The sequence below is a fragment of the Pyrenophora tritici-repentis genome, chromosome 4 (assembly GCF_003171515.1).
Source record: "Pyrenophora tritici-repentis strain M4 chromosome 4, whole genome shotgun sequence".
NCBI lineage: Eukaryota > Fungi > Ascomycota > Dothideomycetes > Pleosporales > Pleosporaceae > Pyrenophora > Pyrenophora tritici-repentis.
In genome coordinates this window covers 2,302,060-2,324,774 of record NC_089393.1, presented here as the reverse complement: position 1 = coordinate 2,324,774, position 22,715 = coordinate 2,302,060, and the positions used below count along the sequence as shown (strand labels likewise).

General features: G+C 52.0%; 8 protein-coding genes across 8 annotated transcripts; 4 read left to right on the top strand and 4 right to left on the bottom strand.

Annotated features, from left to right (window-relative positions):
- Positions 1-871: 871 nt before the first annotated feature.
- On the bottom strand, positions 872-2,289 carry PtrM4_096660 (uncharacterized protein; the record flags this gene model as incomplete). The annotated part of the gene is made up of 2 exons (XM_001933953.1): positions 872-2,039; positions 2,105-2,289. The coding sequence occupies 2 exons, from the start codon at positions 2,287-2,289 to the stop codon at positions 872-874; spliced, it is 1,353 nt and encodes a 450-aa protein (XP_001933988.1).
- An 805-nt stretch (positions 2,290-3,094) lies between these two features.
- Positions 3,095-5,696, bottom strand: PtrM4_096650 (uncharacterized protein; the record flags this gene model as incomplete). The annotated part of the gene is made up of 3 exons (XM_001933954.2): positions 3,095-3,237; positions 3,598-4,940; positions 4,990-5,696. The coding sequence occupies 3 exons, from the start codon at positions 5,694-5,696 to the stop codon at positions 3,095-3,097; spliced, it is 2,193 nt and encodes a 730-aa protein (XP_001933989.2).
- A 620-nt stretch (positions 5,697-6,316) lies between these two features.
- On the top strand, positions 6,317-7,064 carry PtrM4_096640 (ERD2, ER lumen protein retaining receptor; the record flags this gene model as incomplete). The annotated part of the gene is made up of 4 exons (XM_001933955.2): positions 6,317-6,331; positions 6,386-6,664; positions 6,714-6,970; positions 7,028-7,064. 4 exons carry the CDS (start codon positions 6,317-6,319, stop codon positions 7,062-7,064), a joined length of 588 nt encoding a protein of 195 aa, XP_001933990.1.
- Positions 7,065-7,847: 783 nt separating this feature from the next.
- Positions 7,848-8,327, top strand: PtrM4_096630 (putative bladder cancer-related bc10 protein; the record flags this gene model as incomplete). The annotated part of the gene is made up of 2 exons (XM_001933956.2): positions 7,848-7,888; positions 7,946-8,327. The coding sequence occupies 2 exons, from the start codon at positions 7,848-7,850 to the stop codon at positions 8,325-8,327; spliced, it is 423 nt and encodes a 140-aa protein (XP_001933991.1).
- Positions 8,328-9,135: 808 nt separating this feature from the next.
- Positions 9,136-12,114, top strand: PtrM4_096620 (PepN, Aminopeptidase N; the record flags this gene model as incomplete). Its single annotated transcript, XM_001933957.2, has 6 exons — positions 9,136-9,167; positions 9,236-10,055; positions 10,159-10,199; positions 10,248-10,441; positions 10,491-10,516; positions 10,570-12,114. 6 exons carry the CDS (start codon positions 9,136-9,138, stop codon positions 12,112-12,114), a joined length of 2,658 nt encoding a protein of 885 aa, XP_001933992.2.
- Positions 12,115-14,073: 1,959 nt separating this feature from the next.
- PtrM4_096610 (Dynactin complex subunit) lies at positions 14,074-16,674 on the bottom strand (the record flags this gene model as incomplete). The annotated part of the gene is made up of 3 exons (XM_066107194.1): positions 14,074-14,348; positions 15,541-15,751; positions 16,423-16,674. 3 exons carry the CDS (start codon positions 16,672-16,674, stop codon positions 14,074-14,076), a joined length of 738 nt encoding a protein of 245 aa, XP_065962862.1.
- A 2,009-nt stretch (positions 16,675-18,683) lies between these two features.
- PtrM4_096600 (uncharacterized protein) lies at positions 18,684-18,860 on the bottom strand (the record flags this gene model as incomplete). The annotated part of the gene is made up of 1 exon (XM_001933959.1): positions 18,684-18,860. The coding sequence occupies one exon, from the start codon at positions 18,858-18,860 to the stop codon at positions 18,684-18,686; it is 177 nt and encodes a 58-aa protein (XP_001933994.1).
- A 1,431-nt stretch (positions 18,861-20,291) lies between these two features.
- On the top strand, positions 20,292-21,677 carry PtrM4_096590 (MYB DNA-binding domain containing protein; the record flags this gene model as incomplete). Its single annotated transcript, XM_001933960.2, has 2 exons — positions 20,292-20,746; positions 20,918-21,677. The coding sequence occupies 2 exons, from the start codon at positions 20,292-20,294 to the stop codon at positions 21,675-21,677; spliced, it is 1,215 nt and encodes a 404-aa protein (XP_001933995.2).
- Positions 21,678-22,715: the final 1,038 nt, after the last annotated feature.

Sequence of the window (22,715 nt, the reverse complement as noted above, 5' to 3'; positions counted from 1 at the left end):
CCAGCAATCTAACAGCGGTAGTGCTGCTCCGGGCCGCAGTCCCAGCTGCTCCATCCTCGATCGGCATCTCCAAACACCACTTGTGTGTGACTTGGCATGTCAGTCATCGATTCCCACTCTGATATATTGCGTCGTGGTATTTAAGCTTTCTTGGCGGCTGTCTAGTAGCGCGTGTCCATAAGCACTCAATTTGAAGCCATCCCTGTTATTCGCGGAGGGATTGCTGTATCCCCAGAATCTACCTGATTGGGCACGGCACTGAATTGTTCAGGCGTCACATGCATAGGTTTCGTTTCGCGTGCAGCCATGGCCTGCTATATGGAGGCAAATATATTGCGGAGTTACTACGACTGCCGGCTGTGGTAGCGAGGGCATCACGGACGATGCGCTTCAAACTAATCGCAGACGCTTGGCCATCTCGCGTGAAATTCTTGCACCTTCCATGCCCGCTGAAAGGTTGCATGTAACTTCAAATGTCGTAGGGTCGATTTGCAGTGTCACGATGACGATGTAACCGGCTAACCGCCCGTTTAGCCTAGACCATCGATATTCGAAACATTGGCGAAGTCGCTAGAACGCCGTCGTTTTCTTCTGCGCTACCAAGGCCCACACATAATTCTCTTGAAGGAGGCTGAACGCTTGGCCGGCTAACAGTGAGGAAGGTGGAGATGCGACGGAGCGTCATTGACTCAGATGTTCATTTCCCTTTTCGTCGGAGTATATTGGAAGTTGTTTATTCACAACCCACCACATCCGTCCGTTTTGCATTGACCGGGTATCCGTCGCGCCTCTTCCGCAAAGCGACATTATGTCGGTATGCTGTGTGGCTCTGCCAACGTGGTAATGGGGCTGAGTTTTGTGTAATCTCGATCTATGCTGCTTGCGCTTTCTCACTCTTTCCGAAGTAGTTGTTCAGTGTATTCTTCTGTGTTGACTTCTCTTTCTTTGCAGTGGTTTCTGCTTTCTTCTTAGTCGCCTCTCCGACACCCATCAACTTCTTCAGTTCTTCCCATTCTTGTTTTCCTACAATGCCACCACTAGCCTCTTTGTGACCTCTTGCGAAATTCTCGCCTAATCTTGTCCTCAATTCAGTATCTCCTGCGACGATACCCTCAAGCTTCTTGATAATATCGACCTTGTCCCCCCTTTCTATCGCCCGCGCGCATTTGGCGACGCGGCATGAGAAATTGACTTTGTCGGGGAAATAGCCTTCGTTTGCGCACATTACTATCTCGAGTTTGTTGGATTTTAGTGTACCCGACCAACGCGTTGCGATAAGGGGATGAATTTGAGCAGCTGAAGATATAATCAAGACCGCGATAGTGGCGTCAGCGGAGAACTTGGGCGCTGTATGCGTCCAGCGCTCTGTCTCGCGCCGGATCTCGGAAGAAGCCTCGTGAAGCTTTTTGTTCTCGGGTATTGCTTTAGGGCCATCTGCGGACATCACAGCAGCCCATGCATCCTCGACGTTATAAGCTGCTGATCTTCGCGGCGCGTTCACAAGCGTTACAGCATCGTTGATGGCTTTTTTGGTATGGTGCTTGAACATTGCGGCCATGTCTGGGAATGGCGGTTCCCATTTGATAGTCGTTCCCAAATCACCATGTGTACCCAGTGCAGCAAGCCAAGAAATCTTGTCGCTGAGATCTGGATGCAGTGGAAGACAGATGTTGTATGTCAAAAGTGCACTTGTTGCAACAGGTGGGCAGTCATGAGCTGTAACGTAGGCGCTACCCTCTGGGAAACCACCCTCTTCTGCAAAGTGGTGATCTATGACAAGGCAGGTGTGTGCTGAGTCTATGAGAGGAGGGCTTCTCCTGCTTCCTTGGTCTAACACAAATATGTAGGATGGTGCTCTGGCAGTCAAGGCTTCCTTTGTGCTTTTATCGTGGACATTGAAACCCTTGGGTGGGAAGTAGACAGAGATCAAATCAGGCGATAGACCTAGCGAGATGAGAGTATGCTGAAGTATGGCACCAGATGAGAGACCGTCTGCATCTTTGTCTGGTAGTATTACAGTCGGCTTTTGGGCTTCGGCGCTGTTCAGTATAAGTAAAGCACCAAGCATTCCCTACATATAGTGTTGATAAAGAGATCACCATACCATTCTCCGATAATTTGCCGCGCTCGATCAATCTGCTCTTTCCGAGCCGGCCAAACAGCTTCACCAGAGTCGTCCTGCCGGGATGGCGTGAGATGATATGCTGGAAGCTCAGTCTTTGGCTTCTTTGGTTTCGACGGTGATGAGTCTTTTTCGGCCTTGCGCTTCAATGGATTCATCATGGTCATTGATGCATGTAGTTGACGAGCTTGCGTAAAGGTAGAGAACACTGGCAATGATCGTGTTTGGTACTGGCGTGTCAGCATGTAAGAAGCCCTTCCCAATCGATAAGCGAAAATACTCATGGTATGTACTGGGTTGGGGTTGAGACGTGAGCAGATGCAAGGGTGAAAGGTACCGAAAATCGATGACGTCTTTGACACACTAGTCCGAATACGGACCAACCATAGAACTGACAATAATCTGAGTATGCATACGATGCGAGACTCGCTGGTATGCAAAGATACAGTGGTCACTGTAAGGGTAGCTGGTTAGTATCTTCAACGTAAGCATGCGTACCATGGTTCGCTGTCATACCGGCCCTCTTCCCAGAGTTGCCAACAAGCAAGTAAGTGGGGCTCAGAAGGTCCAACTTGACTTGCTTGATTACCTATTGTAGCCTAGTAGTTACTTTGTTAGGTATAACTCCTACTCCTAGCGGTTAGCGTCCAGGTTTGACGAGCAACTTGACTTGCTTGTTGGCAACTCTGCCTCTTCCGTACCCTCCGAGTCTTGCTGAGTTGGTACATATACGCGAATCCATGGTACGATGGAAGAAAGCCAAAAAATGATACAAGTGAACCATCTTTGCAGATTTGCTTCCAAGTATATTTCAAGACATGAAACTCTAATTTCTAAGTTTTCATACGTCGAGAATCTTGTCGTCTACACAAACTCGCCACAAAACACTCCGTCTATCTGACCAACCTCCACAACAACAACAACAACGCGCCCCGGCACCTCAACATGATGTTTCCACACATATGCACCTTCTCAAGCAGCCGCTCCAGTGTTCCCACTACACTGCGACCACGCACCCTTATCCCCAAGCCCATCCAATTCGTCCTCTTCTACATCTTCGGCATGATCGCCATTGTCTTTTTCCTCAGCATCGTAAACGGGTTCTATAGCTTCCTCTGCAGTCAGGACAGCACAGTACTAATGATTCAATACATTGTAATCAGAGGTAGCATCGAACTTGCTATAATACGTTTTCTATGCTTCTGTGTGAAACAATATAAACGAAGGGCGCGCCGCTGGCTACGACGCTATTCGACTGAGACACAGTACCTTCTCATTTTGATTCTTTTCTGTGCTCTTTGGATGCACGAATGGTTGCTTTGGAAGGGAGGACGATGATATCATTTTGTGGAGGATCTTGGTGATGTCGATTACCTCGATTTGTACTAGGGGTGATTGAAGGAAAGATCCCAGAATGAGTTATAGACAAAGTTTGGTACTTTGCTCTGCGAGAACACGGCCTTCGAAAGAAATACCTCGGATATCTACCTGTACTTCTCGTCCGGTGAGACGAGTAACGAGGCGCTTGCTCAAGATACACTCCATCCCATATACTTTGCCCAACTCGATCCCATCTACACGAACCGAATAATACGAAAATGGGCCTGTGATCTCGCTACGAGGGATGCCTCCAGTTGCTCTCCCTTCGGCCTTCTCAACAGTTTCATAGTTCCAGCATAGCCTGGTGTGTCTGGTCTCCCCTTCGCCGCGACACTCAACTTTTACTTGGACAATACTGTAGGACTGCAGTGGTTGCTCTGGACTCGTGGGTGAGATGCGAAGCTCTGCAATCTCCAACAATTGCGTTATATACCCTACCTCGGCAACTGGTAACCCTCTTACGCAAACCCCAAGCTCTTCGATGCGCTCTTCGGGATCCTGGTAATTCAGACTGTTGGTCATCCATTGGAGAGACGCCGCCTTGGCGACTGGCAGGAGGCAGACAGTTTTGGAAGTCTTTAGGTATAGACTGACATGGACACTGCTCATCTCCGGCAAGAGGCTTCGGGTATATGTCTCGACTTGGAGGAACGCGTCTGTTGGCATATCAAGAGTATAGAGAGGAAGCGAGAGCTCTCCATTTCCGTCATCGGCAAGGTGCTTCTGAGTAGCCTCGATCGCTAGGCATGCAGTGATTGCATTTGATGAGAGACGATAAGAAAGCCCAATAGCTTCATTATCAAAATGCCGTGTGATAGGGCGGGGGAGAATGGACTGACTGCCCAACTGCGCATGTCTACTGTGGGCATCAAATATATCCTTTTCTTCATCTCCATGTATCCCAAAAGCTCGATTGAAGTCGGTATAGAAAAAGTATTCCGAACCAGCAGGCCACTCCGTTGCGGTTCTGATGATGGCAAAATCTTTATTCGGTCGATGCCGCAATTCACAATCCCCGCAAGTGCATTCCACATCTTTCGTGATTGGAGTGCCCTCCCACACTGCACGTTCAACAGCGCGTTCGTTGTCTGGGAAGTGCTCATATGACCATGCGGGCGCAAATATACCTGCCGAGAGTCCTAACCTGGAAAGCTCATCTACGGCGACTCCGGTGTTGGTGCCACCGCCACCGTATTCGGGGTAGGTAACACGTGGATGGGTAAAGCTAGATTTGTTCTGTGCCCATACATCGATACCGAAGAAGATGCTCTGGGACAGGAGCTCCTTGCCCAGGGCAAGCTGTAGCGACTTCTCCGCATCGGCTTCTTTCCAGCAGTAGTTTGTGAGTATATTTCCACAAGCTGCGGCAAACTGAAAGTTGGACGAGTTTAGTGTGTTCTGATAAGCTATTTTGTTCGAAGTAGTAAGAGCGTCGTACCTAAATGTAGTGTTACGAGTCGTTAGGTCCGAATATAGAGAAAACGTACCATATCAACTTCTTTGATTCTCCCAGTTCTGCCTTTAATTGCTGTAGGAATGCTTCAAGTATCTCGGCCTTCCAAGTGCCACTCGAAAATGGCTTTTCGATGTTTATCAACCAGCCGTCGAAGCCGAAGTGGGTGGCCATATATGCTAGCTTGTTCGCCACAGGGAAACTCAATGTTCCCTCATCAACCGTGTGCTCCAACAAGCGTTCAGAACCTTCAGTTTGTGGTTCGATCAACATTGTTCCTAGCGCTTCGACGCCATTACGGTGGAGTGTATTCGTCCATGTTGGCGGTGGAACGCATGCTAGCTTGTGCGAGAAATAGATGAATGTATCGACAAACTGAAGATATTCACAGGAGTAAAACTCTTTCTCTACACCGACTGCGTGTACGCTTTCATAGTCGTGATAGTTGCCAGAGTAATCATGAATCAACAGAGTTCTAGCGGTGCCGACATAGTAATTGGGATCACGGTCTTTTCGCTGTAACAGAGGCGTGTTCGCTCTTTGGAGAGGGTCGCAATCGGCTTCTGTCCAATTTTCTACTTGATCAAAAGTGTCAAAATAAGCGAAGCCCTTCAGTCGGTCCAGTTCCCGCTGCTTGCGTCTCTCTTCCGGCGTTGGTCCTGTATCGGGTGTGGGGAACAGATGGCGGTATCCGTCACGGATTGGTCTCAAGATATCTTTCCAGCCCAATAGGTAGGCCATGGTCGACTATGGATTATCTGCACAAGTCGCTTTTCATAGACGCTTGTTTAAGATGGAAATGACGCGGCCAATCTCTCAAAAGTTCTTGAATGTTTCGGAAGCTGAGTTTCAAACGCGGTCATGACGCGTCATGCAGCGATATTGACCGTTTGCTATATGCATAGGGTACGAGTACATCTAACGAAGTGTAATCGACCACTATGCATCCAGACAGCTGCGAACAGGAACGGCAGCAGTAGTATATGGCAAATGCGGGAGCGGCAACGGCGATCGGACATGACGTTAGTTGGCTGGGGTTGATCTTGGCGCTTGGCATGCAAGGATTAGCTCCAGGTACGTAGACATTGGAGCTACCGGAACGTGTCTTTTTATGTCAGGAACCCGCGAAGCCGCGAACAACGAAACTCAACCATCCACCGTCGCCAAACATCTGCCGTCCAGACCGCAGCTCGCAGCGACCTAATCTCCGCAAAGATGAATCTCTTTCGACTGTTAGGTACGCAAAACCGGGGCGCACATTTTGTTGCGACTCCAAGTGTACTCTCGGAGCGTGATCGGAATGCTAATTGAGAGCAGGGGATTTATCCCACCTGTTATCCATCTTGATCCTATTGCACAAGATGAAGGTGTCAAGTGTATGTGGACCCAGCAGTCGCTTTGGCACGTGAATAATGACTAACACATTTCAGAGCGCGTCTGGTATCTCGTTCAAATCGCAATTCCTCTATCTTGTCGTCTACCTTACACGCTACGTCGATTTGCTATGGACCTTCTACGAACCCAAGTCGCTCTACAATACTTGTTTCAAGATCATCTTCATCAGCACGTCAGCGTACACTGTCTACCTCATGCTCAACGACTATAAGCCAACCCACGACCCGAACCTGGACACGTTCAAGGTGCAATATCTGCTGGGAGCAAGCGCGGTGCTAGCCATATTGTTTCCATACAAATACACGTTTTCCGAGGTGGGTAGTGACATGATATCTGAGGGAATGCAGCTAATCAAGTATATAGATTCTCTGGGCTTTCTCTATTTGGCTAGAATCTGTGGCTATCTTGCCTCAGCTATTCATGTTGCAAAGAACAGGCGAGGCCGAGACAATCACGACGCATTATCTCTTTGCGCTGGGCGCATACAGGGCGCTATATATCCCCAACTGGATCTACCGCTACTTCTTCGAGGTGCCCAAGTTCTACGACCCTATTGCGGTGATTGCTGGCATCATCCAAACCATTCTATACTCTGATTTCTTCTACATTTACTACACCAAGTAAGTCGCGCAAAGTCCTGCTTGTCGAGGGACTTGAAGCTAACCGAAATGCTCCAGGGTTGTCCAAGGCAAGAAGTTCAACCTGCCCGTCTAGGTGTCGCGCGTGTAACTTGCTCTCTTTCTGTCGCTGGTGGCCGGTTTTGGCCTGATTTGGACGGGATATAGTAGGATATCTGCTTAGGAAGGCGTATTGTAGGGCTATTATTATGGGTGGGCGCACGGCTTCGGCGGTCTAGGACACATGTGGACATGATACCACCAGTGGGCGCAAAATGGCGAGAAAACGGATATGTAGGATGATAGTTCTGAACCAATGGCTCAAACTCCAGCAAGTGCGTGTGTTGAACTAATGTCTATGTCGCGCTTCTGAACCAGCATGTGGGGAGCGTGTAAGGTTTCGACCATTGCAGAGGCCGCAAATGATTCCTGGTTGGATTATATCAAAGTTAGCACTAGGGAAAAGTCAGTGGAGGTTGTGCAATTGATGGCGGAGATGAATTGGTGATGAGATTAAAGCACGTGAATTATGGCCTGTCTGTACACATGCATACGCCACTTGCCGCGAGATGGACCCTAGTGCGCCGCCAGCACCTCCGCACTATGCCGCCGTGACAGGACCCTCAACCTTTCACCCTATACTGTTTATTAATACCATTCGCTCGCTGCTTTCACTTCCCAGCCTACCCCGTTGCTGTTACCCCATCGACCAAGACCACAGTACACAAAAAGCCTTTTATTCGTCACGCCGCCTTATCGCCGCGAATCGCCCTGGTCTCGTTCTCACACGACGTTTGAAATCTGGGCTGCGTCAAGAGACCCACAACAGCAGCGTGCGCACGCAGGGCAACGTAGATACACACGTCGTATCAACATAATCATGTTTTGTCTACGAAGCTGGATACCCGTGCTTTTCTTCTTGTAAGTCCCGCCTTTCGCATCGTCGTACAAGCAGGCGCATACTAATCAAGACGACAGATTACGGACGCAGGCCTCCCCCGTCTACCTCGTGCTCTTCATCTCAGCCACATACTTCCTAAACCGGCCATGCGTTTATTGTTCGCTCCTTCTCTTCATTCTCGTCGTTGCGCTCTTCGATTTTCACACACCATGGTTCGACGCGCCGCTTTCGGACAGTGCAGAGCTGGCGCTCAATGGCACCGTCACCGAGACAGCCAGTGTCTTGGTACAGGCTGCAAACCATACGGCACAGGCAGTAGTGAAGAATGCATTCGAGGGTGTAAGGGACAAGATGGGCATGGGACAGGCGAGCGAGGGGCAGAGTTATGAACTGGTCAAGGGCCTGCTAGGGAAAAAGGAATGGCGCATACAGTGTTTGGATGTACTCATTCGGATTTGAGGCGGCCATGGCCATGATAAGAGAGGGAGGGTTATCTTTGGCAATACCGAGGGCTGCATGGCGTTTAATACAAGACGAATTGGAAGGATATGAGATCACTGCATAATTGGGCGTGAACTGAGCATTTATACGGCGCCAATCGGATTACCACAATATAGGCTCCTTCTCAGCTGTTTTATCGACTCTTGCTATACTCGAGACGAGGCGCTAGTCATGTGTTTTGTGACGAACAGGACACTCGTACAAGTACAGTAGTCCACAACCTCACATGCTCGAAACATGGGTACATCCATAACCTCAGACCCAGCATCCGTCGATTGTCTTTCTGCATGTATACTAGGTGCATCTGAAAGACCCCGCGCTAAAGGGAAGGGGCAGGGATGCTACATAGGTGGGGCAGTTGGCGTGCGGCACGCCCACCTTCCCCTCTCAGCTTTCAAGCATCGCCTCATAGCGATTGAGATTTTACTGTTGGTATCTGGCCTTTCTCGTCTATTCGTCCGTCAATCTGGCTGCGCTATCTGCTTCTGCGAGACTCTGCTCTCGACACTTGACTCGTACACAGGCAACTTCGAAGCCTGCATCGCGCCTACTGTTTACAACTCTGCTTTGTAGCTCCCCCTCCAGTTCGACTTTTCCCCTCTCAGCTGCTGAGAGCTCTAGAAGCTTTTCTTCGACAGCTCGAGAGCTCCGTCATACCCCGCGTACGCAATTGCGACCCCGCCCGAGGTTCTCGGCAGCTCAAACAAACTCATTCCGACTTCAGAAGAGGTTCTGTCAAAGCGAGGTTACTAGTAGCTTCGTAAACATGGCTTCCGATCGTGACGTCCTCCCTGCATGGTTAGTGATCCCTGATCAGTATAACATAGCAAGTCTTAAAGGAGTGTAAACTGACTGCCGTCTTGCAGGGCGAAGCCTTCCCACTATGTCCTCTCTCTCCACGACATCGAATTCGGTGGTAGCTTTGGCTACAAGGGTACCGTAAACATCACCACCAAGATCACAAAGGACGATGGCTTCAGCAGCCTGGTCCTGAACGCGCATCAGCTCAAGCTCCAGAGCGCTGAGCTCAGGACTGGCGACAAGACACAATCTGCAAAGAACATTACATACGATGAGAAGAGGCAGCAGGTCACACTGGACTTTGGCGAAACAATCAAGTACACTGGCGATGCACAGCTGGAGATCAAATTCGACGGCTCAGTCAACAACATCATGGCCGGTTTCTATCGCTCAAAGTACAAGCCCAAGGCCGACGTTCCCGCATCCGTGGCCAAAGACGACGAGTTCCACTACATGTTCAGCACCCAATTCGAAGCCTGTGATGCCCGCCGCGCTTTCCCCTGCTTCGACGAGCCAAACCTAAAGGCCACTTTCGATGTCGAGCTTGAGGTGCCAAAGGACCAAGTTGCGCTCAGCAACATGCCCGAAAAGGAGATCAAGCCTAGCAAGCGAGACGGCTTCCACACTGTCGTATTCGAGCGATCACCCATCATGTCGACTTACCTTTTGGCATGGGCTATCGGCGACTTTGAATACGTCGAGGCTTTCACAGAGCGCAAGTACAACGGCAAGAACATCCCAGTCAGAGTCTACACCACTCGCGGTCTGAAGGAGCAAGGTCGCTTTGCGCTGGACAACTGCCACAAGATTGTCGATTATTTCTCCGAGGTCTTCCAGATTGACTACCCCCTCCCCAAGGTTGATTTGTTGGCCGTCCATGAATTCGTAAGTAGCGCTGACAGTTGTACGTATCTTTGGACTAATCTCTTAGCCAATTATACGTATAATCTCCCCTTTCTCAGTGTAACACGCTGACCGTTGCTTCTAGTCACACGGTGCCATGGAGAACTGGGGTCTCATTACCTACCGGTAAGAGTATTGTAAAGTAATTACTGGAATTGCTACTGACTGATCTAGTACTACTGCCTTGCTTTTCGACCCCGCGACATCCGCAGACAGCTACCGAAACAGGGTCGCATACGTTGTAGCTCACGAGCTCGCTCATCAGTGGTTCGGCAACCTTGTCACCATGGACTGGTGGAATGAGCTTTGGCTTAACGAGGGTTTCGCCACATGGGTGGGATGGCTTGCTATTGACCATCTGTATCCTGGTATGTACACACTCAGACCCTAAAAAAGCTACTGCTAACTGGAGTGTAGAATGGAACGTATGGGGACAGTTTGTCGTACGTCACAAGTCGCGAGGTATCTATTCTAATAGCCCGCTAACTTGTCTTAGACTGATTCCGTGCAACAAGCCTTCGCTCTCGACGCCCTCCGGACTTCTCATCCCATCGAAGTACCTGTATACGATGGTCTCGAAGTTGACCAGATCTTCGATCACATTTCCTACCTAAAGGGATCTTCCGTCATCCGCATGCTGAGCGCCCACTTGGGCGAGAAAGTCTTCCTACAAGGTGTTGCCGACTACCTCAAGGCTAACCAGTACTCCAACGCCACAACCAACGATTTGTGGTCCGCCTTGAGCAAAGCCTCTGGCCAGGATGTCAATAGCTTCATGGATCTCTGGGTTCGTAAGATTGGTTTCCCGGTTGTCACAGTGGCAGAGGAGCCTGGCCAAATTGGACTTCGCCAGCAACGTTTCCTGCTTGCGGGTAACGTGAAGCCTGAAGAGGACGAAACTACCTGGTGGATTCCATTAGGTCTCCACACCGGCGACTCGGCTTCTGCTGCATCTCTTCACAAGACTACCGCTTTGACACAAAAGGAAGACACTGTCCGAGACGTCAGCGAAGGCTTTTACCAGCTCAACAAGAACCTCACTGGCTTCTACAGGACCAACTACCCTCCGGACCGCCTGAAGAAGCTCGGTGAGTCTCGTGACCAGCTCACAGTCGAGGACAAGATTGGTCTTGTTGGTGATGCCTACGCAAATGCTGTCGCTGGATATGGTTCAACCCCTGGCCTCCTCGCTCTGGCTGAGCGCTTCCAGGATGAGTCTGACTACCTGGTTTGGTCCCAAATTCTCACCAACATTGGCAACGTACGTAGCGTTTTCTCTGGTAGCCAAGACATCAGCGAGGGCCTGAGGAAATACCATCTCAAGCTCATCACACCAGCTGTTGAAAAGGTTGGCTGGGAGTTCAAGGATGGCGAGAGCTACCTTGTCGGTCAGCTTCGTGCTAGTCTCATCCTGTCTGCTGGTATCGTCGGTCACCAGGCTACTGTCGACGAGGCTCTGAAGCGATTCGACGCCTACATTTCGAACGGCGACAATAAGGCTATTCACCCGTCTCTTCGCCGAGCCGTCTTTGCGACTGCCATTAAGAACCGCGGTGAATCAGCACTCAAGGCTGTCCAGAACGAGTACCTCAACACCACATCCATCGACGGCAAGGAGATTTGCCTCGGCTCTCTCGGCCGCGTACAGACTCCTGAGCTCGCCAAACAAGTCATGGACTTTGTCTTCTCCGATGCCGTCGCCATGCAAGACAAGCACTCTTCCACCATTGCCCTGGCCAACAACTCCAAGGTGCGCCCAGAAGTCTGGTACTACATCCGCGACAACTGGGACTCCAAGGTCCACCCTGCACTCCGTGGGAATCCAGTTGTGCTAGAGCGCTTCCTGCGCTTCGGTCTCAACAAGTTCACCGATGCGGCTGTTGCGGATGATATCCAAAATTTCTTCAAGGACAAGGATACCCGGGGTTACAACAAGGGACTTGAGGTTGTCGACGATACGATCCGCAGCTATGCGGCATACGCGGCGCGTGACGAGAAGGTTGTAAGAGAGTGGTTGAGCGCAAACGGATATCTGGCATGACTGGAACCCAAGTTGTGAAGGATGAAATGTCATCTTTCTGACTCATTCGTCTTAGCAAATTTTCATATTCACCTCTCACCTCTGTAGCAATACAAGTTGCATGATATCAGATTGTGATACATGACTGATGAACTCAGTGTCCTTCAACCTTTACGCATATTGTTTGCAAGTTGTTACTCTTTGCTCGTGATTTATCGAGCTTAGTCAACACGCTGTATCAGGTTTTTGTTCTAGCCATTTTGCTCAATCTCCGGTATTCTTCCCCAGCAGCAACAAGGCATAGTGGACAGGATAAACATACCCGAGAGGCAATATAGCCACGTAATAGTGAACACGTGTATTACAATTCTAACCATCTTCATCCCATTCTCTCCTTGCACGTTTCCATTTCTACGTCTTTCTACTTTCTTCCAAAAAGACACATTGCATTACCTACCTACATACCGGCCTACGTCAACCCCCTTCCCCACCCATATCCATCTCCCCACTTTCCTCGCAATTACCATACCTCTCACAAATAGATCACGATAACATGATTGGCCAGGCTCAAAAACCCGAAAACCCACTGTCCCACTTGCTGCCCACTTGCTGCCCACTTTTACACACAATGTACGACACCTAGTTTGTGAGGTGTGTAAGTACCTAGGTACATCCCGACCAGTCTAAATATAAACTTTTGTCGTCATGCTGTCTGGCTGGAATGAAGCGATTTCTGGGGTTTGATGGGGTGGAGATGGCTGTGGTGTTAGTGGGGATGAGAGGATGAGGAGTCGTGGTGGGGGCAACGGCGGCGGTGTGTGTATGTGTGTGTGTATATGTATGTGTTGATCTGTTGTGGCTGTTATGTATGTACGAATGGGGTAGGTACAGGCGTACATAGACGTACAGATGCAGGTGGAAAGCCAAGTAGCGGGTTAGAAAGCTAAGTAGGATTGATTTCATGTTGATTTGAAGCAGATAGGGGTGAGTGGCGGATGAATGGGCCGCCCGCCCGCACGGATGAATGGAGGCATGAGGTTTAGAACAAGCGGATGAATACCTACATGGATACTTGGGTGACCGGATGGGATTGACAACATGGATTGAACACCGGTACGTAGATGAGGGGGGGCTTGAGAAGAAGGTTTGGCAGGATTTCCTTTGCAGGAAAGTGGGCGGTTTGGGTTAGACGCAAAGTTCCCACCGACTCGACTCTCAGCAAAGGTAGGCTGAGCTGGGTTGAGCTGAGCTGAGTCAACATCATGCTTTACATATCAGGTTTTGACTAAACAGCTGATTGTGGTGGTGGCTTGCGAGGGGAAGAATAGAGACGTTGTTGATCGTATGTTAATCGCTTCAAAGGAAAGTGATTTGTGGCGTTCTGAGACCCGGCTGGTTATGACTCGTACTTGCATCTCATGGGGCATGAGGCAATGTCGTGGTCGTGGACTGATCTGCACACACACGCCGGCTTGGTGGTGATGGTGTGTGGGTTAGACGTGGAGGGAAAGTTTATTTGGAATGCATGTGTGTGGGGGGAATATTCTGGAACTTGGAAGGGAGGAGAGGTAGATTATTGTGACGGGTTTGACCGCATGATGGGTTTGGTCATGTTATTTGTGTTTTTGGATTTGGGTTTGGATCTGCAGTGTCTGATATCATTACTGATTGTTTGATTGATCGATTGATGGGGTCGTACTGGGCTGTGATGCCTGGCTTGGTTGGTGTGCTCATTGAAGGATCTGTACATGTCGCGGGCTAGACATGCATTGTAAGATAGGCTATGAGGTGCACAAACATGAGAAAAAGCATCTTGGTCGTTATTACCGAGAGTTGGTCCGGAGCTATACATCAGATCACGATCTGAAATGTGGTTGTCATATGCAAAGTTTGGATGACACACTCGGCGCAGAGGTTATTTGATATACACGTTAGGTTGACCAGCTTGAGGGAGAACCGCTCCCCTTCGCACAGGCCGCTCTACAGTTCCTCCAGATCCTCATCGCCCATATCCAGGGGAGGGAAGTCACCAGCCTCGCATCGCTCAGGTCGCACAAAGGCACCGCAGTTCTTCCCACACTCAAAGTATCGCTTACCCTTGATTGAGCCGTCATTCTTGCCTGTCGGTTCATCCAAGGTGACGCCGATCCAGACACCAATTCCGGGAATCTCTGGGACGAGACCGATGTAGGATATCGTGCCGCGACGTGCGTCAGTTTCGGGCAACAGGCGGACGCGCCCGTGGAGCGCTAGACCTATATTGCCCTGTCAGTATGATCTGCTTCGTGGGGTTCAACAGATCCATCAAGTCATTATAGTGAGTACTCGGGTTCGCGTTTCAGTGGCAAGAAATGAGCGCAGCAAATCAATCGGTCAGCGAAGAGCACTGGGCGAGCGATTCGATATAATGAAGGATTCCAGACTTGGGTGCAAATAGCGAGGATCAAGCCATCGCAAAGTAGGAGAATCGCTATCCCGGTATTTGGTGTCTTGTTGCGCGCAAATCGAAACACGATAGGTGATTCCTGCATCCTCATCACACGTGCTAAGCGCCCGTTGAATGAGATCAAGATGAGTCTGGGGCTCAAGCGGGGCATCGACCGAGGACTCGACAATGCATAAGCTGTCCAATGTGGTGTTCAAGCGAAGCCGTGACGCGCGAATATCGTGATGTGATGAGGCGTTGGCCGTCAACAAACGCACAGGCGGATGGCTCGCACCATAGAAGCCTCGAGCTACTGGTCAGGCGGGCCGCGCCACCCGCTGCCATCAGTCTATTCCGTGTAGAGGAAACATTATATGTCGTAGAAGAAGTGTATTCCAAAACCTGTCGACGAATGAAGCTGGATAATGAGGTGGGTGGCGAGTAGATGATCGCTTTTGAGTTTCGGGGAGTTTTGCTCCGTGCATGTTCCCAACGGGACGGGTAGCGAGGCGAGATCTTTAGGCCAACGGAACAGTAAACGATATCCGGATCTTACACGAAGTTGTCTATTTGTTTTAAATACGGTAGACCGATTTGAGACGAAACGTCAGACGCCATTGTACTGGCCATGGAGGTCTGGATCCACGGGTGCCAAGGATCAGCTGCAGCATGCTGGAAGGGGCAATTCGCTATGATGTGCGTGGTAGGCGGATGCTCATTATGGAGAGATTTTTGTGATGGCGCATATTTTAGCTGGCTGGTATGGGAGTGCAAAATGTAATATCATGAGCCAGCTATAGCCAGCCAAGATATCTTACGGGTTTTCGGAGTTTGAGGCAATCCGGGTTTCCATTTTGGGATTTGTTTGAAGCAACTCGGGGTTGCATGTCGAAAGCGGCCAACGGGCAATGCGGCACAGACATGAGAATGTTCTGCGACAATTGGAATTGCTTTTGCTGCTCTCTCTGCCACAAAACATACGACTTGACACGCGGGAACAGGCAGAAACAAACATCTCTTACCTCGTTCTTCTACTTCACGCTCAGAGGCGCGGATCTTCTGCTGCTCGATGCTAGGGGCATCTGGGTCGAACCGGCCAAGCTTCTGTGCTTTCTTCCAAGCGAGAACGCTATCGGACCGATGCTCGTACTCGGCGGCGGGCATCTCATACTTTGTGACGGATGACAGATCAGTAAAGTCCGTTCGTGCAGCGGAGGGACGCGTGTCAACAACCTAGAGCTAGCATGTTAGCACCAAAGACTATTTGAGAGCATTCATTTGTTGGCAGAGCCCTGTCCCAATGTATGTCAAGCTGAATAGCGGATACAGGGGTCGATTCATGAAGCAGGATCATGTGTTTCAATAAGGCCGAATGGCCGAACAAAACAAAGTAGCAGCAGCAGAGGAATGTGGTAGCGAGGCCGAACCATGATGCTCGAGCCCATGGAGGTTTATGGCCTGTATCAGAAAGGCCCAGTGCTCAGGCGGGAGGATCTGATGTTGGCGAGTGACCCGAGGGATGGTTGTCCCACGCGTGCGGCGCTTCGCCAAGGCCGTCACGCTGACAAAGATGACCAGTGGAGGGCAGCGAGGGGGGGATTGCGGGGCATCCAAGTCACGCGAGGTTGAGCCGACAGCCTCAGCGTCGGACGCATGTGACGAATAAGGAAGGGCAAGAGCGAATGGGGAAGAGATGAGCGAATGGGGAAGCAACGGACGAATAAAGAAGAAAGTGGCAAAGTGCATGACGGTGCTAAACAGGAGGCCAGAGTAGGTGCCAGGGACATGATGGTGGCTGAGCCGGGGAATAAGAAATGTGGCAGCTGGCGAGAGGACAGGATATCAAACCGGTCAAGGACAGGGCGGCCAACAGTATGCAATGAGAGAGTAGAAGAAGCACTTACGGTCATCTCCGCATACGGCTGCAGCGGAAACGCAGCAAGGCGCGTCTGCTTTTCATCTACAGCGGAGATGGCGACGGCATCTTGGGATCCAACGCGTAATGATAGCTGTTGGCAGCTTGCGGGGACACCGGTAATGGGCTCGAGTCGTGCCTTTAGCTGGGCAATGGACCACGACGGAGAAATACGGCGTTCCGAGGATGAGTTCGGGGACGTGATGAGAAGCGGCACATCTGCCGCACTCTGAAGGGCCATGATTGCTGGGGTATGCTGGTGGAGGTGGACTAGTCGTTGTCGAGGACGAGATTAGAGTTAAAATGAGGTGCCTGACTGCCTGATTGCCTTGGGTGATGGTGTCGTCGAGAGAGCGCCAATGATAGTGGGGGCTCCGGGAGCGGTTCTGCAATAGGGTACAGCCCTGCAACGCCAGTGAGGTAAGCGGCGAAGACGTGACTTTTCCGAGTTTGACAGGTGACCCGCTCTCTATGCGGCCGGTTTGGTCGGTTTGGGCGTATAGTGTACGGTAGTGCCGAGGAAAAGCAAGGCGTTTTAGGGTTAGCGTAGTAGGAGCGCATTGGGTATCTTTAGCGAGCGAGTGCCAAGCTGGGCGTTTCAACCGCAGTGAATGTCTCAGAAAAGGCAACACGAACTCTAGCACCCACGCCGTTCCCACGCGCTCAGCGCTCAGGAGGGAATTGCGTGGGAAACGAACCCCACGCCGTGCGCTGGCAATCCTGGGAACGCCCTCGTCATTCTGCGTCCTCTGCGGAGGGCTGATTTGGAGATGAGCCAGCAGCCGGCTCCAGCTGGTTGCAGGGGAAAGACGATTCGAAACAGAGCCTTGGTCAGCCAAGAGATTGTGGTTATTGCCCATCTAATGGCATCTGTTTGCCCTCGCGGCACTGTTCGCGGGGAAGCCTCGAGTGAGCCGCCGTTGTCCGATCTACTGTGCACAAACGGGCAGCGCGGGCAGCGCTTGCAGGCAGCCTCTCCGTGATGTGAGGTGCGACGGAATCGACAGGGCCGTGTCGGTTTGGTTTGGTTTGGTTTGGCCTGGGTTGGTTTGTGCCAGCTTCACCGCCTGTGACGATGCAATGCAGGCCTAAAAATACAGTACAGAGGATGCTGCGCCTTTGTACACCTGTCGCTACAGTGTGTCTATCGACGGGCATGTGGCTGCGCAGGTAGGACTGCAGCAGCCAGCAGCCAGCAGCAGTCAGTGGTAAAAGCAGCAACACAAAGCACGGTGCATCGGAACGTCGACCGGGGCTTGGGAAGTCAGGTTCGCATGCCATACACTGGTTGCAACGCAGTCTGTGGGGAGTCCTGAAATCATCGACACCACTGGCAGCGCCGACGAAAAGCCAGAAAGAGAGCGGCTTAGGGCTTGGCTTGGACAGGAACGCACGGGGATGCTGTTCATGGCTAATGCAGCTTGTCCAAGTCGGTCCCAAGCCGGCGACGGGCTGCCATCAACCACGACCACCACACCCCTCCGGACGACCAGACAGATTCAGTGACTTGGGTCCCGTCCTCACCGCCTAATGCGCATCATGCTGCAAACGCATCACGGCTCTCGGGGGGTTCGCGCAGTTTGACTTGGACTTGCAGCAGCACACAGCACACGGTGATGCAATGTCCATGGCCATGGCGGCCTGTTCGGCACGTCGCGCGCTGCTAGTCGCACATGAATACGACATATGACATGACACAGCAGCTCCAACTTGAACGACAGCGACAACGTGCGTCGTCGACACAAGACAGCAGTGCGACAGTGGCCGTGTCTCACGTGGGTGGCAAGCCTGGTACATGTAGACATGGACAGGTAGCTACGTATACCTCTTACATATCTATCTAGTAGCTTCGGCCTCACCCGTGACAGGCAGTCTGGCTTCAGCCATGCACTGCACTCGACGGCCAGACTGGCAGACTTGACAAGCAAGCAAGCCCCATCAAACGCATAAACACCTGCGTGTGCCAGCGGCGGCCAGCATCGTGTTTGGCCCGGCTCGAGCAGGTAGGCGGCGGGCTAGGACGTCACCCTTCACCGCTCCTCTGCCCCGACATGTCGCCTGCGCCTGCGCCTGCGTCGTCGCTCCTGCTCCATGCCTCAAGGCCATCGATTGCCGGCCTCGGTGGGGGGGCTTGACGGCTTGACCGGAGGCCTGTCGACGTTGGCAAGCCTTTGGCGTGAACACATCACCGCCGGCACCGCCAGAGTGAAGTCAGCCGTTCGCAAGGCTTCGGTAGCGACGCTTCTGGCGTCAGATAGCCGGTGCAGGGCGAGGATGCTGCAGATCTTCCAGGTCATCGCGCTTGCGCTCTTCCGAACCCGAGCCATGAGCGAATCCCTGAGACTGTTCACCGCTTATGTTGGCGCTTGATTCGCTGCCTCCCCATGACAGGACAGAAACACGCTCCAGACGCTGCAATATGCCCATCGTGACTGCTGCTCCCCCTGCCCGGATGCCCGTCGTGTGCAAACGCCGCAGCCCCGTCTCGGGCGGCGCATGCAAAGGAAGCCTGTTGAGGCCTGACACCAACGGCCTGACCACAACGACGACGCAAGAGGGCGGCAAATAGGAGCAGACGGCCGCAAATGAGGCCATGCCAATGCCATTCCCACGCAGTGGAGAGAGACAGAGATACTGTACCAGCGCGACACGTCATCGCAGCAGCTTTTCACCACCGCCGACAGCGCCTGCGAGAACGGGTGTCGTGCTTTTTGTGTCAAGCTAAGGCTGGTAATTTGGGCTCCGAGGGCAGAAGCGCTTCTCTTTTCCTTTTGCTTGCTCGCTAAAATCTCCGGCAGACATGCTTCCTTAGATCGGATCAGCTGTGGTGACTTCGTGGTCTGTGGGTCGTTAATGTGGCGCCGCCAGCACGAGTCGAGAAAGCGTTAAGCGTAAAAGTAGTCCGTGTCAAGTCAGAAACGCAAAGGGTACATCCTGATCCCAAGCCCCCGGATCTCTACCGCGGACGATGAGGCGGCGCCAGCCAGGGCCCTCAAGGGATGCCTGTTCTTAGTATTACAGTCGCACGCTAACCCTCTCTACTCACTCATCCATGCAACAAGTACCTCAGACCCTACTTTGCTCCTACCAGACCGCATCCACCATCCCTCATCCCGTCGCTTTCCTACCTTCTCGACCTGCAAAACTCAGTGGCTCAGCACGTCCATCCTTGACCAGACCGAGTGGTTGGCCTGTTTCACCCCCTGCCCCGAGAGCCCCGGCCCATAGCCCAAATAGCTCGAGTCGATCGACCACTTAGAGTGTGAATCATCCAAGTAACATTGCAACTGGCTACTTGGGTCCTCATCGGCACATTTAGTCTATCCGAACCTCATCACCTTACCACTGTTCCTCTCCTGTTCCACCTCAAACTCCACCATAACAAACAGTCTCTCTGAGCTCCGCCTCCTTGTTGTTGTTTACCAACTACACACTGCTTACCACCAGTTGCTGTCGACCCATACACCTGACGTCTCTGCCTTACCTCTGCCCAACTCCATCCCTGGGCTGCAACTTCCTCCTGCTCCGAGTGGTACTTCTGGTCCCGTACACGGCTCCCGGAATCTCTGGCCTTTGGTGGTGTTAGGAGTCCAAGAACCTTTTATTTCAACATATGGGCTGGCTTGAAGCTAGTCCATCTCGCCTATCGTGGATATCAATCTCCTCCTCGAGCCTCGCGCTCGGGGCTCAGAGTCACCAGCGAGCAAGAAGAGCTCCGTCTCAAATGCCTCTCACTCGACAGGTGCAACCAGGGGATATACGACTGCGCCCTCGGCATACACGCAATCCCCAGCGCAAAGAGCATCGCCTGCCTACGCTGGCTCGCCGCCGTATGCGGTACCTCAACCCTATGGACAAATGTCGGGCTACGCCCAGGCGCCCACATCAGCTCCCCAAGGACCCGGATCAATGCTAGGAGGACCTGTCTTGCCCGCCATCTCTGAACTCCAACGACGACCTGACCCAGCTACTCTACCACAGTTCCGTGCCCTCTACGCCGGCCCACATGGACCAGCACCGAGCCACCACGCCCCACCTGGAACCAATGGCTCTCCCCCATCGACACTGAAACGACAAGCTTCCCAGACACCGCTCCCAGATGAATCTCCAGCCAAGAAACAGTCCAAATGGACGCCAGAAGAGGACAATCTGACGATTGAACTGCGGGGTCAGGGAATGAAGTGGGACGACATTGCGAAACGCCTACCTGGAAGGAGCTCCATCTCGTGCCGTCTGCGATACCAAAATTACCTCGAGAAGCGCGCCATTTGGGACGAAGAGAAGAAGAACAAGCTTGCAAGACTCTACGCTCGGTATGTACAATCAGACAACACTGGATGATAGCCAGCCCGACTCAATTTGGTCGTCGTCTCTGCCTCATTCTTTGGTGGTCAACTACTTCCGCCCCCCCTCCCCCTCCAACCCCACGCGCATGCGACGCATCTCTCACCGGTTACCTAAAGCAATGCTAACATGCGCAATAGATTCAAGGACCAAATGTGGCAGAAGGTTGCTACTGAGATGGGTATTCCCTGGAGATCGGCCGAGTCGATGCACTGGCAGCTGGGAGAGCAGGAGATGAGCGCACGCGCCAATGCGCCGGTGTTTCAGCTTCACCCATCTGCAACGGGCACAGGCATGAGCTCACCGTCGCAAGTGCCTGTAATTCCTGCTGCTGCTCCGCATGGCTTTACACCTGCAAATGCTGCTCAAATAATGCCAAACCCGCCGCCGATGCCACCGCAGCTCCATCAGGTTCCTCCACCGATGCCTCAGGGCCCGATGCATAGCTACCACCACCGCACAGACAGTGGTTCCAGTGCAGGACGGAGGAGAAACAGCTCATTCAGTCGTAGACGCGCGGACCCCCGATCACGAGCAAGCGTTCCTCCCCAGCTTGGCCAACCGCTCCCTCAGATTCTCCCACAGTCGGAAGATGACTTGGTGAGCGGGGCTCGGACAGCGCCTGTACCTGGCATGCAGGGTGTCAAGAGAGAGCACGAGGGTCCGAGCTACTTGGAGGCGTACCAGCAAAGGCGGCGGGATGAAGAGGCTGCAGGCCCGCCCCGGTCGGAACCGGATTCTAGATGCCATGACATGAGGAGCCCAGACCGCATGTCACAACGCAGTGCGACGGGAAGCATCAAGAGCATGAAACGGGAGCCTGACGAAGCCGAGCGAACAGTGCCTTCGCCGCCCCAACAGGCCACGCCATACGAGCGCTCGGCACCAACGGTCGTATAGAGACATTTCAAACGAAACGGTATCATCACGCAACGATTTCCCTTTTTTGTAGAGGTTGGATGGGTAGATTTTGGGTGCATACATTCGGGCAGGAACCGTAATGAGCGTGGGTATACCCTGGGGCTTAGGCGCACAACAGGTGGTTAGGCGTATGGCAACACCACAACGCTTAGATTGGGGACCAGCTCAGGCACGCATGGCATACAACGGAGGTTTCCGTTTTGCGCGGTCATGATTGTGGCATTTAGCGTGGGTTGGTTGTATATTTTGCTTTGATATCATCTCTTTGGCATTTGTCGCATCGCAAAGCATCATAGCGTCTGTCTTTGTTCTTTCTAGACTTGCATTTGTCCTTTTCCTGTTACTCTCAAGTCACACGCTTTCTGATGTGGTCATGATTGTGCATTTACCGTAGCGTTTCATTACCTCTTTACCATCTCAACATTAGCATAGCGTGGGCGGGAATACCTATCATAGTACATCAGTCATTGCTTTTTCCTCATGTCCTAGGTCAAACCAGCTAGTAGATGCTCCAACACACCAGCATACCCATAGAAGAAGAATTTTTGCATCAAGCGCGCACCGAGCAGCAGCGCCACCTACACCCTGCTACACACACTCTGCAACTGCAAGCCAGCATGGCAGTGCCACAGACTTGAACCATGGCATAGAATACGACCAAGTTTTCACGCCGAGGCCTACTTTTACTCTCTAATCACCCGACAGCTGCTCGCAAACTCTACAATAAAAGCATTTCTCAACAGTGAACACGTCCAGCATCACAAGGCAAGCCTTCCCTGCTCCAATTTCAAGGTTGGCGTGGCGGTGAACAGCAAATTCCCACCGCCTCCCCAGCAAGACAAGACTCATCTACCCCAGATCATCGTCTGATGACGTAGCCCACGGTTGCCGTCTCAAAGTCGGTCAAACGACGTCTACGTGGCCGACTCTCAGAGCCCGGAGCGCTGCGCTGTCACCGCTCGTGGCGAAAGGATTAGGTCGGGAATTTTGGGGCAAGCTGCTCGTTCAAGAGGGTGT